This window comes from Haematobia irritans, chromosome 5 (assembly GCF_050003625.1).
Source record: "Haematobia irritans isolate KBUSLIRL chromosome 5, ASM5000362v1, whole genome shotgun sequence".
In the NCBI taxonomy this organism is placed as follows: Eukaryota; Metazoa; Arthropoda; class Insecta; order Diptera; family Muscidae; genus Haematobia; species Haematobia irritans.
In genome coordinates, this window is record NC_134401.1 from 148,057,642 (window position 1) to 148,074,996 (window position 17,355).

Below are 17,355 nucleotides of genomic sequence, written 5' to 3' on the forward strand. Positions count from 1 at the left end.
TTTTTTGCTTTTGTTTTTTTTTTTTTTACATATATTCCAGATACATTCGGAAGATTCCGAAAAAATGTTCAACATTACATTGTACTATATTAAATTTTGAACTGTAAAATTGGTCTTATTAAAGACCTAAAGTCAGAAAAGAACAGTGTTTGATATAAACGAAATGGACTGTGTTGTTATTTCAAAAATAACTTTTTTTTATTGAAAAAATAAAAATTTTGTAACAAACGAATTTTTTTGGTGATAAAAGTTTAAAATTTTCGAAGCAATTCAAAAAACTCTAACAAAAGAAAAACGTTTTCGGTACACGTTTTCCAAATGTTTTTTTCTTTGCGTGTACGTGGTGTTAGTATAAGGCCGCTAATAACCATGCCAAAATTGGTCCATATCGGTCTATAGTTATATATAGCCGATCCCATATCGGTTCATAATCAAGGTTGCCACTCGAGCCAAAAATAATCTACCAAAATTTTATTTTTATACAAAATATTGTCAAAATGTTATTTCTATAGAAAATTTTGTCAAAATTTTATTTTTATAGAAAATTTTGTCAAAATTTTATTTCTATAGATTTTTTTTCCAAACTTTACTTTTATAGAAAATGTTGTTAAAATTTTATTTTATCATAATTTTATTTTGTCAAAATTTTATTTCTGTAGAAACTTTAAACTTAACTATATACGTATTAAATCGGCCTTTTTTAGTTTAATATATACCACGTATGAACTATGTGGTATATATTACGGTGTTAGGAAGTTTTAAGATACCTTGCCATCGGCAAATGTTACCGCAACCCAAGTAATTCGATTGTGGATGACAGTCTTCAGTGGAAGCTTCTACGCAATCCATGGTGGAGGGTACATAAGCTTCGGCCTGGCCGAACTTACGGCCGTATATACTTGTTTTTAATTCACAAAACATAGTATTTAAAAAAAATTGTTCTCTGCCCCAAAAAGTTTTAGTTGTCGTACTTCTTTTTTTCGATTGCATATTTGCCATCAGTTTCTGGACATGTCCTAAATCATTATCAATATAATTTTTGCAGTGTTTAAAAACAATTTATAATATTATATTTAATATTTTCTTTGTGAGTTGAAAAACTTTCTTTAAGTGCAGAACCTTTCCTTTTTTGTAATATAAATTTCCTTCAATTTATTTGCCGCTTAATAAGATGGTTTTTATGAATGAAACAAACATTTATGATACGTGTGAATGGTCATTGCTATCTTTTCCCCCCTATTCGTATTCAATAACTATGCGCATGATTCTTTGTGACAAAAATTTAGAAGCAATACATTTCAATCAGTACGCCCCCTTAAATTACGAACAATGCTATGTCACCCTGTAGTTTGAGTAACAGGAACATAAGCAAAACAACAACAACAAAAGCAAAACCGTTACAAAGGCAACTCCTTTTATTCAATTTGAATACAAGGATGCTAATAGCATTGTTCAGTAAATGAGTGTGTACGTGTGTGTGTGTGTCTCTCTTTGGGTGAGTGCAAATGTTTCCACAGGTGTTTTTGCACACTTACGCACACACACGCTCAAGCATCTTCAAACTCTTTGACTTTTAACATCGCACTATAAAAGCGATTGGTAAGCAGCATTTATGCCACAGTTGACGGCTTGTAAACATATCGCTTGGATCATTCGCTCGTGGAATATTTCGGACTATTTAGTGTGGATTAAAAGAAGAGTGTTAGCAACAAGTGTTAGAATTTTTGGTGAATTTATTTTTGTATAAACTTCCAATATGTTATGGACTTAACAATTTATTGACTTTTGTCTGTGTTGACTTTGTAATCCATAGTGAATGGATTCATAAAATGTTAATTATGCTTCGATTGTGTAATTTTGGAACAATATATTTATGGATATTTGCTTTGAAAGGTAATGTGAAAATTTGTAGAAACTTAACCCATTTAGATCTGATTTTTACCAAATTCATTATTCTTTATGCGAAAAATTTCCTACCCAACTAAATTCCAAGAAGATCGTATAAAATTTTCAAGTATTGTCTGGGCGTAAATCCAAACTTAAAAAAAAAAAGTTTATTGGACACCAAGATTTTGACCTTCCCTTAAGAAGTTTGCTTCTTTAAAATAAGAATAAATATAAATAAATATTTCAGCTTAAAACCATACATTGACTAAACTTCAAGTGTAGCTTAACCAACAGAGGAAAAGCATGTTTGTCAAATTTATTTGGGCAAAGCCCTATAGACTGCAAGATGGTTGCATGGACGCACGTTTCGGAATTACCACATTCCTCATCAGCATCCTCTACTTGCAGCAAAACTATCAACCACACGCTCACAAAAAATCGCTTCTGTAACATATACTCCCAAACATATTTTGCTTCAAGCATAGATATTTTTGGGTATTGCCCAAACATTTATATGTTTGATCTCTTCCAATATATAATATGTTTGAAAGCATATTGGTCTAAACAATATATATTTGGGTAGTCTAAGTTCCAAACATTTTGTATTTTTGCATCCAAATTCAATAATGTTGTCTTCCAAAAAACAATATGTTATTTTGTGAACATATAATATGTTTGGAAGCATTTTGCACCCAAAAATATTATATGCTTAAAAAAATTCTCCCAAACAATATTGTGCTCAAAATTTTATTTATTTATTTATATATTTACAATCATAATGAATTATGAAAATAAACAGGTAATATAGGTGCTAACAACATAGGTTTTCGACCTGAATGCTCAAAATTTTGTTTCTGCCCAATTGTATATTCCCCCACATCTTTCTCACTTCCACGAGATTTTTTAGTTCTTAGCACCTTTTTCTGTAATACAAACATTATAGAAGAAATTATTCAATTGTGTGATTTTATTTTAATTTTACCTTTTGCTGGACGGGGATTCGAACAACGGACCACACAGTTTGTAAGGATCAAAGAAGTAGCTGATCAATTGCCCAAGTAAAAATAAAATGTTAATTTTGTAATAACAAGCAACAACCACCAACTTAATTCAATATCGCTCCAGGTTAAATAGCGCTCCAAGCTACTAAACACATATATGTTTATAGGCTACTTCTAAATTAATATATGTTTGCATTCAAGCATATTATATTTACAAACATTTTATGTCCCAAACATAATATGTTCTAACATATTAACATATATGTCCCAAACATGTTATGCTAGTTTATGAACATTATATGCTTGCACTCAAAAATATTGTGTTTAAAAATTTGTGTTCCAAACATATAATGTTTATAGCCAAACATATGAAAAACAGTCATTTTCATCCGTGCAATTATCAGAATAAATTCAGGCAGTTCATTAAACCCAACAATAAACCACACTTGAAACCTCCGAAAAAAGGCTTTACATTGATAGCCGGCTTATGCCGAAATAAATTCGTACAAACATCTCTTTCTCTCAAAAAAACAACAACAATGATTAAAGAACAAAAACCAACAATAACAAAACAAAAAGAAATAAAATTTTGACAAAATTTTCTATGCAAATAAAATTGTGACAAAATTTTCAATAAAAATAAATTTGTGACAAAATTTTCTATAGAAGTAAAATTTAGACAAAAATTTCCATAGAAATAAAATTTTTTATAAAAATAAAATTTAGAGAATTGAAATTTTGAGAAAATTTTCTATAGAAATAAAATTTTGATAAAATTCTCTATAGAAATAAAATGTTGACAATATTTTCTATAGAAATAAAATTTTGACAAATTTTCTATAAAAATAAAATGTTTAAAAAATTTTCCATAGAAATAAATTTTTGACAAAATTTTCTTTCGAAATAAGTTTTTGACAAAATTTTCTGTAGAAATAAATTTTTGACAAAATTTTCCATAGAAACAAATTTTGGCCAAAATTTTCTGCAGAAATAAAATTTGAACAAAATTTTCTATAGAAATAATATTTTGATAAAAATTTTTTATAGAAATAAAATATTGACTAAATTTTCTATAAAAATAAAATGTTGACAAAATTTTCTATAGAAATAAAATTTTGATAAAATTTTGTGTAGAAATAAAATTTGACAACATTTTAATGGAAATAAAATTTTGACCAAATTTTCTAAAGAAATAAAATTTTGCAAAATTTTCCATAGAAATAAAATTTTGACAAATTTTCTATAAAAATAAAATGTTTACAAAATTTTCCATAGAAATAAATTTTTGACAAAATTTTCTTTGGAAATAAGTTTTTGACAAAATTTTCTGTAGAAATAAAATTTTGACAAAATTTTCCATAGAAACAAATTTTGGCCAAAATTGTCTGCAGAAATAAAATTTGGACAAAATTTTCTATAGAAATAATATTTTGATAAAATTTTTTATAGAAATAAAATACTGACAAAATTTTCTATAGAAATAAAATGTTGACAAAATTTTCTATAGAAATAAAATTTTGATAAAATTTTGTGTAGAAATACAATTTGACAACATTTTTATAGAAGTAAAATTTAGACAAAATTCTATATAGAAATAAAATTTAGACAAAATTTTCTATAGAAATAAAATTTGGACAAAATTTTCTATAGAAATAATATTTTGATACAAATTTTTATAGAAATAAAATATTGACAAAATTTTCTATAGAAATAAAATGTTGACAAAATTTTCTATAGAAATAAAATTTTGATAAAATTTTGTGTAGAAATACAATTTGACAACAGTTTTTGTAGAAATAAAATTTAGACAAAATTCTATATAGAAATAAAATATTGACAAAATTTTCTACAGAAATAAAATTTGGACAAAATTTTCTATAGAAATAATATTTTGATACAAATTTTTGTAGAAATAAAATTTTGACAAATTTTCTATAAAAATAAAATTTTTACAACATTTTCTAAAGAAATAAAATTTTGCAAAATTTTCCATAGAAATGAATTTTTGACAAAATTTTCTATACAAATAAAATTTTGCAAATTTTTCATAGAAATAAATTTTTGACAAAATTTTATTTAGAAATAAGTTTTTGACAAAATTTTCTATAGAAATAAAATTTTGACAAAATTGTCCATAGAAAGAAATTTGGCCAAAATTTTCTTCAGAAATAAAATTTGGACAAAACTTTCTATAGAAATAAAATTTGGACACAAGTTTCTATAGAAATAATATTTTGATAAACATTTTTATAGAAATAAAGTTTAGACAAAATTCTAAATAGAAATAAAATGTTGACAAAATTTTCTATAAAAATAAAATTTTGATAAAATTTTGTGTAGAAATACAATTTGACAACATTTTTATAGAAATAAAATTAAGACAAAATTCTATATAGAAATAAAATTTAGACAAAATTTTCTACAGAAATAAAATTTGGACAAAATTGTCTATTGATAAAAATTTTTATAGAAATAAAATATTGACAAAATAAAATGTTTACAAAATTTTCCATAGAAATAAATGTTTGACAAAATTTTCTTTGGAAATAAGTTTTTGACAAAATTTTCTGTAGAAATAAAATTTTGACAAAATTTTCCATAGAAACAAATTTTGGCCAAAATTGTCTGCAGAAATAAAATTTGGACAAAATTTTCTATAGAAATAATATTTTGATAAAATTTTTTATAGAAATAAAATACTGACAAAATTTTCTATAGAAATAAAATGTTGACAAAATTTTCTATAGAAATAAAATTTTGATAAAATTTTGTGTAGACATACAATTTGACAACATTTTTATAGAAGTAAAATTTAGACAAAATTCTATATTGAAATAAAATTTAGACAAAATTTTCTATAGAAATAAAATTTGGACAAAATTTTCTATAGAAATAATATTTTGATACAAATTTTTATAGAAATAAAATATTGACAAAATTTTCTATAGAAATAAAATGTTGACAAAATTTTCTATAGAAATAAAATTTTGATAAAATTTTGTGTAGAAATACAATTTGACAACAGTTTTTGTAGAAATAAAATTTTGACAAATTTTCTATAAAAATAAAATTTTTACAACATTTTCTAAAGAAATAAAATTTTGCAAAATTTTCCATAGAAATGATTTTTTTACAAAATTTTCTATACAAATAAAATTTTCCAAATTTTTCATAGAAATAAATTTTTGACAAAATTTTATTTAGAAATAAGTTTTTGACAAAATTTTCTATAGAAATAAAATTTTGAAAAAATTGTCCATAGAAACAAATTTTGGCCAAAATTTTCTGCAGAAATAAAATTTGGACAAAACTTTCTATAGAAATAAAATTTGGACACAATTTTCTATAGAAATAATATTTTGACAATATTTTTACAATATTTTCTAAAGAAATAAAATTTTGCAAAATTTTCCATAGAAATGAATTTTTGACAAAATTTTCTATACAAATAAAATTTTGCAAATTTTTCATAGAAATAAATTTTTGACAAAATTTTATTTAGAAATAAGTTTTTGACAAAATTTTCTATAGAAATAAAATTTTGACAAAATTGTCCGTAGAAACAAATTTTGGCCAAAATTTTCTGCAGAAATAAAATGTGGACAAAACTTTCTATAGAAATAAAATTTGGACACAATTTTCTATAGAAATAATATTTTGATAAACATTTTTATAGAAATAAAATTTAGACAAAATTCTATATAGAAATAAAATGTTGACAAAATTTTCTATAAAAATAAAATTATGATAAAATTTTGTGTAGAAATACAATTTGACAACATTTTTATAGAAATAAAATTTTGACAAAATTCTATATAGAAATAAAATTTAGACAAAATTTTCTACAGAAATAAAATTTGGACAAAATTTTCTATAGAAATAATATTTTGATAAAAATTTTTATAGAAATAAAATATTGACAAAATTTTCTATAGAAATAAAATGTTGAGAAAATTTTCTATAGAAATAAAATTTTGTGTAGAAATACAATTTGACAACATTTTTATAGAAATAAAATTTAGACAAAATTTTCCATAGAAACAAATTTTGGCCAAAATTTTCTATAGAAATAAAATTTGGACAAAATTTTCTATGGAAATAAAATTTGGACAAAATTTTTTATAGAAATAATATTTTGATAAACATTTTTATAGAAATAAAATATTGACAAAATATTCTATAGAAATAAAATGTTGACAAAATTTTCTATAGAAATAAAATTTTGATAAAATTTTGTGTAGAAATAAAATTTGACAACATTTTTTATAGAAATAAAATTAAGACAAAATTCTATATAGAAATAAAATTTTGACAAAATTTTTTATAAAAGTAAAATTTTGACAAAATTTTCTATAGAAATACAATTTTAACAAAATAATAATTCTATAAACATTAAGTTTTGACAAAATTTTATAGAAATAAAATTTTGAAAAAATTTTCTATGGAAATAAAATTTTGATAGAATTTTCCATAGAAATAAACTTTTGATTAAATTTTTGATAGAAATAAAAGTTGGGCAAAGTTTTGAGTGTCTGATGCCTATATCGCGAACTACGCCATCTATTCTCAATCATATCATTACTAATTTAATAAAATAAAATTTTTTGTTGTTTATTAAACTAAAATCAATTAATATGCATCAACTAAATTACAAAATATAAAAATATTCGTTGACTATGTCTCTTATGTGTCCCATAATGTGAATAAACTCTATTGTGGTTTGCCTATTAGCGTATCTTTTTTCCCACTAAGCTCTAAAACCCACATATAAAATGTAAAATTCAATGAATGCATTATCACAAAAACAAAAATGCTCATTTGCAATGAAAACATTTTGAAAAATATGATGGAATTATAAATTCCTGTCATAACTATGAAATATATCACACCTCTCAATCTCCCTCTCTCACATACACACATTGTCATATGTAAGCTACCCATCATAGCCGTTATTATTGTTTGTTTTTTTTTTTGTTTTCTCTCACCCACATTCCCACCGTTATTGTAATCCTACGATACATGTTTTACATAGATTATCTAAAATTGTTATCTGCCACCAGGATAATGAGGCTAAAAAGTACATTGTTGGTTTACAAAGTAGCAACAAAAACTAATTAAAATTTCAAATGGTCCATAGTCGAACCACAGTAACAACAACTAAAAACAAGAGAGAACAATGAGATGAGTAAAACACAAAGACCATTTACAATTAGACCGGAAGTGAAGGTGTCAAAGGCATATACCCTCCTCACGTGTATATGTGAGATATGAGAGTGTTTTTTGTGCTTCTTGACAAGAATAAATGGCGGGTGACGAAAGTTACAAATGCCCTTTATCTAAAATGACAAATGTTGACAAAATGAATTTTTAATTACAATTTTACTTATTTTCTATTTTTCCTAAACATTTCGCACTGCTGGTGTTCGCCCTTCATGGCCCTGGTAGTTTTATCAGTGTGGGCCGCTGATTCAGCCATAGAAGACAATGAAGATGCCAGAGGAAATGGAGGAGAAGGAGGAGGAGTGGGAATAGAAGTCAGCCCAATGTTAAATGCTTTGAATGGCTTCCCTCATTCCGTGGATGACCTGTTGCATGAACGTGGTGATGATGCTAAGGGCAAATTGTGGCCAATACCGGTAAAATATAAACAGCATCCGTTGTTTTACGATTGTTTAACGTTCACACCTGTGGCATCCCAAACCGGAAGTACTGGGGAAAATTCAAAATTTACTAAAGATTCGTATCCAATAACAAATGGTATCAAAGAATTCTGTTTACAACAAATGGTCAAATGGTTGGCATATAAAAATCCTGAAATGACAAACAAATTGAACGAAGCTCCTTTGCAACAACCACATCGATTTCCATTATTATCTTTGCTATCGTCTCCTGTAAATATCCTTTACAAAACAACAACCTTGGATAATGAAAGGTCATTGAAGCAATTGGAAAATGAAAAAACTAAAAATCAAAGAATATCTGAATGGTTGAATGAATTGAGAAGAATTGCTAATAGTGGTAATAATGGTGACGATAATGCTAACTATCAGGGAACTATGCAAGAACGGTTTAATTATCCTATCGATGGTTTAGGATTTGCACATGTTAATGACCAATCCGGGGTTCCGAATCTAAATGATTTCAATGAGCTAATTGGAAAATTGAAGTTTATTAAGGACCGCAATAAAGGCACCCTTGGAGATGTGGAAAGTGTAGTTGGATCTCAGGCGCAGACAAAAAGGAGTCGTTCTTCGAGAGATAAAAAACCTAAACCGGAAACTATTACTCCATATTTACCCGCTATATCTGCAGGTAAGTTTAAGAGAATACTGAAAAACTTTTACAGTGTTGCAATCAAATCTGAACCCATAGTTTAATTTTTGAACAATTCTTAAAGTTTGTTTATTGAAATTTCCATTTGAAATGATAGCATACTTTTAGGCTTTTTTGTAAAGAGAAAATATTTAACATTTTTCTTAAGAGGTAGATGGCAAAATTTTTTTATATATTGCCGTCATCTAGGTGTTATGGATGATTCCCCAAGGATGAGTTAGGTATGATGACAGTCCGATATTTCAGTCTCACTTAGAAAATTCCATCAATTGTGGTGAATTTTTCTCTTATCACTGAGTGCTGCCCGATTCTAGGTTAGGTTAGATCAGGTCAGGTTTGGTGGCAGTCTGATATTCCAGTCTCACTTAGAAAATTCCATCAATTGTGATTCCACAGTGGTGAATTTTTCTCTTATCACTGAGTGCTGCCCGATTAAGCTCAATGACATGGGACCTCCTTTTGATAGCCGAGTACAAACGGCGTTTCACATTGCTGTGAAACCACTTAGAGAAGCTTTGAAACACTCAGAAATGTCACCAGCTTTACAGAGAGGGGATAATCCACCGCTGAAAAACTGTTTGGTTGTCGGTCGAAGCACGGATCGAACCTACGACACTTTGTTTGCATGACGGACATCCTAACCATTGCACCATGGTAGCTCGATTCTATGTTTAGCTCAATGTCAAGGGACCTCCTTGGTTGTCGGTCGAAGCACGGATCGAACCCACGACATTTTGTTTGCATGACGGACATCCTAACCATTGCACCACGGTAGCTCGATTCTATGTTTAGCTCAATGTCAAGGGACCTCCTTTTTATAGCCGACTCCGAATGGCGTTCCGGTGAAACCACTTAGAAAAACTTTGAAACACTCAGAAATGTCACCAGCAATACTGAGAGGGATAGTCTCCCGCTGAAGAAATGTTTGGTTTTGATTGAAACTGGAATTGAATCCATTGCCTTATGGTGGCACCACGGTGGATTCCCCAAGAGGCCTACAGGACTAAAATCTCCCTATCTTCTACCCTGGAAATGTAAAGCACCCTGGAATCGCTTTGAACTTTAACCAATTCATCTCGCTGGCTCCACGGTGGATTTCCCACGAACCCTGTCAATTGCAAACAACCTATCTTCTATGCTGGAGATCGAAACCACACTGGAAGCGCTTCCTGAGTTACGTCATAATGGTTTCGTTATGGTTCGTTCTGTATTATAGCCTACCTTCAACTCATCAACTTTCCTCATCTCATGCTATTACTAATATCCGGCTCTCCAGTGGTTTTCCGGAATCAAACTGTTCGATTTTCCAGCTCATTTTCTTTGGGCCCATTGGAACGACTGAAGAAGGTGTGTTCTGCGTCGCCTCCTTGTAGCCTTTTCAGTCGTCTGCCTACACCACTGCAAGTTGTGAAAATCTCCGCGGTAGAAACAAGGTCCTCAACTCGCTTGCTCTTGGAGTGCGGCAAGTGAACCTTGTTGACTACCTAGAAGACATTTGACTGCTCAGTGTGTATAGTTAAGCACTAACAGGTCAATAGGTAGTCAGCAAGGTTTCTATGTTCGCGTCCCAAGTGCTGTCTGAAAGCGACTTGAGGACCTTGTTTCTACCGCGGAGTTTATCATAAATTAGCATGCCCGAGTGATCTCTTCAGCCAAGTGATACGCAATGGAATAACATAGAGACCTGTCAGAACGCTGTTCTTAGAACTGCGACAGGGTGTATCCACAGTACTCCCCTGGATCATCTTTATGTGAAGACTTAGATCCTGCCCGTGCGTAGACATGTGTCTTGGATTTTTATCGTATTATCCATTAAAATTACCACCTTGTGGATAGACAACCACCACACAGGAATTTTAAAAGTGATCTTCAATTTCCAGTGTTACTCTTGAGAGAGAGAGAGAGAGAGAGATCTCATAAATCACACAGCACAATATGCAGGTCTGAGCAGAAGTCATGAAATGGTGAAAATTTCCAGGTCAATCCTGCTTTCGGAGTCCGACGATCGCCCACAGGACCGAAGGAAAGAATACTTCCACGGCTAATCAACGTAGTTTACGAGTGTACCATCTACAATCAAAGGTCACATGACATGCGCAAGGATTGATCTTCACCTTCTAGACATATATGTACAGGAGTCCTGAAGCGGTGAGAAGCTATTCCTGTTATCGGAGTCCGATCCCCGCTTATACCACCGTAGGAAAAAGGCCACCCACAGTAGATCAGCGTAGCTGACTTGTGTCCCCCCCGTAATCAAAGGCCACAAAATACATGAAAGGATTGATCTTCACTGTCTAGATCGCGAAATCTAAATATCGTTACAAAAATGAGCATCCAGATGGGGCAGCATACCAGGCAGGTCTGAACAGGAGCCATGAAACGGTGAGAAGCTAAAAGGTTAATCTTGCTTTCAGAGTTCGACGTCCCCCCATAGTTCAGAGGGAAAGTAACCTCCCACGGCATACCAGCGTAGTTGACGTGTGTGAATTGTACTCAAAGTTCACACGACACACGTAAGCATTGATGGCCTATATAACAAGCAGCATACCAGACAGGTGTTAACAGGTGTCATTAAACGGTGACAAGTTAAAAGGTTAATTCCGTTTTCGGAGTCCGAAGACCCCCATTAGCACCGAAGGAAAGGAACCTTCCAAGGCAGATGAGCGTTGTTTACGTGTGCACCATCTATAATGAAAGGCAAAACGACGTGGCTAAGGATTGATCTCTACCTCTCTACCTGTAGAGATTCCTCGTTGCAAACGAGAGCTTCCATATCAGGAGATATACCAGGCAGGTGTCATGAAACGGCGAGAAATTACAAGGTTATAGAAGTTTGTTTTCTGAGCCCGACCATCGTCCATAGCTCCGGAAGAAAGAGACTTCTCACGATGGACCAGCATAGCTGATGTGTGTTCCATCTGTAAACAAGTCCCATGAAACGCGTAAGTATTTATCTTCCCCTTCTATATAGCGAGATACACCGTCACACAAAAGCCTATAGATCATACAACATGGCATACAGGTCTTAAGAGGAATCATGAAGCTGCGAGAAGCTAAAAGGTTAGCACCGGAGGAAAGATACTTCCCACGACAGACCAGCGTATGTATCATGTGTTATCAAGGGCCACAAATTTAGGATCACGAGATGCAGCGTCAACAAAAGACATCATCTATATCATATAGGTCTGAACAGGTGTCATGAAGCGGGGAGGAGCAACAAGGATAATCCTGTTTTGCGAGTCCGATCACTGTAGCTGGCGTGTGCTCCCTCTGTTATCAAGGACCATATGACACGCGTCATTTTATCGCTTGTCCAGCCAAACTTACCCGGCTCACCATCAGATCACTATGGACGCATCATAGCCACTTAGTCTCCGAGTTACTCGATCTCGGTACAAGCTTATATACCAAAAGCGCCACAATAAAATGGATGATAACATAACAGCACGCTATTACAAAAACAACAACTCCCTCGTTATCATATAAGCAGTATCGTGTGCTGCATTTACCGATTGTTTAGTTACCTTGTAACCTTTGGTATTTTTTGCCCACAACACACACTTTGGGTTCTTTAGTAAATTTAGCAGTTTGTATTTATTGGTTTTGTTTCACACTTTAATGTCTATTTTATTTATGTACACTTTGGTTTTAACTGTGATTTATAAATTTGCTTTGTACTCTGCCGCTTGCCTCTTAGGTAGACTTATGACAACTGACCAAAAACCAAAAAATTAAGAACAATTGAAATGTCCCTTTTGACACATCAATCCAAACTTGACGAAAAGGAATTTAACGAACTGAGAGTAAGAGAGGCAAACGGCAGAGAGCGGAGGCGATCTGTTCACGTTATACCATTCCACACAGTGGGTCAAATGCTTACGTGAACACCGATTGCAAATAGGTACTTGCGATACTATCGAAGTCCTGTAAGAATTCGAATTTGAAGGCATTTTTTGAGGTTCGCAATATGTCTAACCATCCATCGGCCTTCGGTTTCAGTTGATCATCTCAACTGTCAAACTGGTAGCGTAGTCTATCATATATCATCCTCCTCATCTTGCTACGTATCGAACTCACCTTCTTTAACCATAGTTTGTGTTCGAATATCCTGAAGTCGAAGTAACCACACTGGCGATAACAAATACTACAGCACCGATATGCCGACGTTATCCCCAGCGCCGAATTTCATGGCAACGCTAACAATTTGTGGGTTGTTCTTTGTTGGCCCTCGATTGTCTAAAATTAATCGGTTAAGCAGTCACCACATGTCTCAGTATGACATCTTCAGGTCCAATCTTACTCCTACGTAAACTACACATTGCATGATCTGTGGTAAAAAATATCTCCAGCATAAACGCCTATCTCATCTGGTATGTCTGGTGATTGGTAACATTCCCATCTTCTGAAGTGCTACGATTAATCCGTCTGGGACAATCCAAACCTTTGATCGATTCCATCTTCTGAGGTGCTAGGTTTAAACCGTTAGCGTCTAGCCAAACTTGAATCCTTTCCTATACTGATCGTAACTTGCATTGAGCCAATATGATATCTCTGGCACTTATCACTGACGGTACACAATCAACGTATTCTAAGGATAGCATTGCAGTTCTTAGCATCTCCTCGAAAACTATGTTTGATTACCGTGGACCAATAATGGATCTTTACGTCATTCCGTCCTCTGATTGGCTAGACTTAATCCATGAAAGCTTGCGTTGTTTCTCTTCGATATCTGTAGCGCTTATCACTGACGCCATACCAGCAGCGTATCCTAGGCAATGCGTTGTGTAGGTTAGGTTAGGTGGCAGCGATATATCAGGCTCACTTAGACTATTCAGTTCATTGTGATACCACATTGGTGAACTTCTCTCTTATCACTGAATGCTGCCCGATTCCATGTTAAGCTCAAAGACAAGGGACCTCCTTTTTATAGCCGAGTGCGAACGGCTTTCCACATTGCAGTGAAACCACTTAGAGAAGCTTTGAAATGTCACCAGCATTACTGAGGTGGGATAATCCACCGCTTGAAAACGACCTTGTGTATGCAAGGCGGGCATGCTAACCATGGCTCCCATGCATTGTGTATTAAGTCATCATAGTATCCTGGGCATTGCATTATGCATTGGGTCATTGCAGTTCGCAGTCGGTTCGCTCTATTCTGTCTTCTGAGGTGCTAGGCTTAATCCCTCAGGGTCTAGCCAAACCTGAGTCTTATCCCATGCTGATCGTAGCTTGCCTTGTGTCTCTTCGATATCTCTGGCGCTACACCATCAGCATAACCTAGCCATTGCAGTTCCTTGTATCTCGTCGGAAACTATGCTTGATGACTGTGGACAAAGAATGGACCTTTGCGTCGTTCCGTCTTCTGAGTTACTGGGCATAATCCATCAGGTTCTAGGCAAACCTGAGAAATATTCTATACTGATAGTGGTTAGCTTTGTGTCTCTTCAATATCACTAGCGCTTATCACCGCCGCTATACCATCAGCGTATCCTAGACAATGCATTGCGAATAGAGTCATCATCGTATCCTGGTTATTGCATTACGCATTGGATCATTGCAGTTCGCAGTATCTCGTCGGGTTGCTCTATGCTGTTTTCTGAGGTTATAGCCTTAATCCGTCAGGGTCTAGTCAAACATGAGTCTTATTCTAAACTGGATCGTAGCTTGAGTTACGCCTCTTCGACATCTCTGGGCCTTCTCACTGACGCTATTCCACCAGCGTATCCTAAAGGGTGATACGGTCAAAATTTGGTCAATATAAACTTGACGTATTTCTTTCAATTTTGCATTTTAAAAACCTGAACACCCCTCATTTTGAAGGTGTGTGTGTGTAGAATGTTGCTCCTATTTTGATTTTAGAATTCACTCTTCAGTTGTCAAAATGCCGTCCAAGCAAGAAGAGCAGCGTATCAAAATTTTGCTCGCGCATCGCGAAAATCCGAGCTACTCGCACGCAAAGCTGGCAAAATCACTAAAAGTTGCCAAATCAACCGTTACAAATGTAATTAAAGTGTTTGGGGAACGTTTGTCGACAGCCAGGAAGTCTGGATCGGGGGGAAATCGAAAACCGGAAGCCGCTGAGACGACAAAGAGAGTTGCCGGTAGTTTCAAGTGAAACCCTAACCTCTCTCTCTCCGAGATGCCGCAAATAAGCTGGGTGTATCGTCTACAACCATGCATCGAGCCAAAAAACGAGCCGGACTATCGACTTACAAGAAGGTAGTGACTCCAAATCGCGATGATAAACAAAATACGACGGCCAAAGCGCGATCCCGGAGGCTGTACACGACGATGCTGACGAAGTTTGACTGCGTGGTAATGGACGACGAAACCTACGTCAAAGCCGACTACAAGCAGCTTCCGGGACAGGAGTTTTATACGGCAAAAGGAAGGGGAAAGGTAGCAGATATTTTCAAGCACATAAAACTGTAAAAGTTCGCAAAGAAATATCTGGTTTGGCAAGCCATTTGTACCTGTGGCTTGAAAAGCAGCATTTTCATAGCTTCCGGGACTGTCAACCAAGAAATTTACGTGAAAGAGTGTTTGAATAAACGTCTGCTGCCCTTCCTGAAGAAACACGGTTGTTCCGTACTGTTTTGGCCGGATTTGGCATCTTGCCATTACGGTAAAAAGACCATGGAGTGGTACGCCGCCAACAACGTACAGGTGGTTCCCAAGGACAAGAACCCTCCCAACCCGCCAGAGATCCGCCCAATTGAGAAATACTGGGCTATTGTCAAGCGGAACCTGAAGAAGGCCAAACAAACTGCTAAGGACGAGCAGCAGTTCAAGGCAAACTGGCTTTCTGCGGCCAAGAAGGTGGACAAGGTGGCTGTACAAAATCTGATGGCAGGTGTCAAGCGTGAGGCCCGGCAATTCGGATTTGGAGAAGCGAAAGCCTAACTGAATATTTTTACTGAATTTTATAGTAATTGAACTTGAAAAAGAAATTTAATTTGATTTTTTAAATAAACGATTTCACCGATTTACACGCGTTTTCCCTTGACCAAAATTTTGACCGTATCACCCTTTAGTGCGTAGTAGATCAACATCGTATATAAGCTGCGAGTTATCTCCTCCATAAATTGGGACCTATATCCTCTATCGCCTGGGTCGATCGTGACACTACAAATTAAATTACCAAAAAATCCAACTTACACCTTATTAACGACAAGTTTCTTTCATTCATTTCAGGTTCCATGGTAAATTTGGGTAAATTCTTTCGTGATCTTTCGAAAAATGTCCAATTCAACGAAAAACATCAATGGACTGCCGAAGATCAAAAACTACTCGAAGGAGATCCTCATTATGGAAATTTACAACATCACTTCTCGGACCCGGAAGTTACAAGCGATCGTACTGGTGAATGGATTAAGGCCATACGTTTCTATAGGCCATCACAGAAAATACGCTCACTCGTAGAAATGAATCCACATGGACAATGGGCACATGGTTCGAATTTTATTGATCCCAATTATATGTGGATGGGTTTGGGTAAATAGCAACTGCTTCAAGCCATAACAGTGATGATGGCACTGTTTTGGATAAGTGGCATTCCCTCTACGGAAATGGAATGTAATTAGATGAAGTGCGGGGAGCGAGCGATAAATTGTTGACAACGAATGCCTTGATGTCATTTTGTTCTGTTTTTTCTTCTGTAAGACCTCCGGAAACATTGGTTATTCTTTCTTCCACTTATACATATATAAGACGACATACATATATACTCGTATTCTTTAATTATATATTGAATAAAGTGTGCTGTTTTATTTGTATGTTTGTTTTTGAGTAAATATAAATGCATAAAATTCGAATATTAATGTTTAAGATATTCCCACATATATATTAAAAAAATAAAATTTACTGTTTAACGTATTGACATGAAATGGCCTATTGTATAATGCTTGGTTTTCCGGGGGAGGGGGGATTAATTAACGGAGTCATTCTGACATAACACGTCACACACATACTTCACCTTTAAAAAGGAGTGTCGAATACTTTTTTCGAACTTCTGAACGACAATTTTAAACAGCGGAAATTTTTGGCCAGCCATATATTTTGCAGAGACCATCTATAATTAACTATTCTTTAATGGAGAATTTTAAATAAAAAATCCAATGGTGTGAAGTTTTCA

At 33.4% G+C, this 17,355-nt stretch overlaps 1 protein-coding gene across 1 annotated transcript; it reads left to right on the forward strand.

The window, feature by feature from the left end:
* Window positions 1–1,632: 1,632 nt before the first annotated feature.
* Window positions 1,633–17,107, forward strand: LOC142238532 (uncharacterized). Its single transcript, XM_075310214.1, has 3 exons — window positions 1,633–1,893; window positions 8,334–9,200; window positions 16,416–17,107. Exons 1-3 carry the CDS (start codon window positions 1,830–1,832, stop codon window positions 16,721–16,723), a joined length of 1,239 nt encoding a protein of 412 aa, XP_075166329.1. The 5' UTR covers window positions 1,633–1,829; the 3' UTR covers window positions 16,724–17,107.
* The last annotated feature ends 248 nt before the right edge of the window (window positions 17,108–17,355 follow it).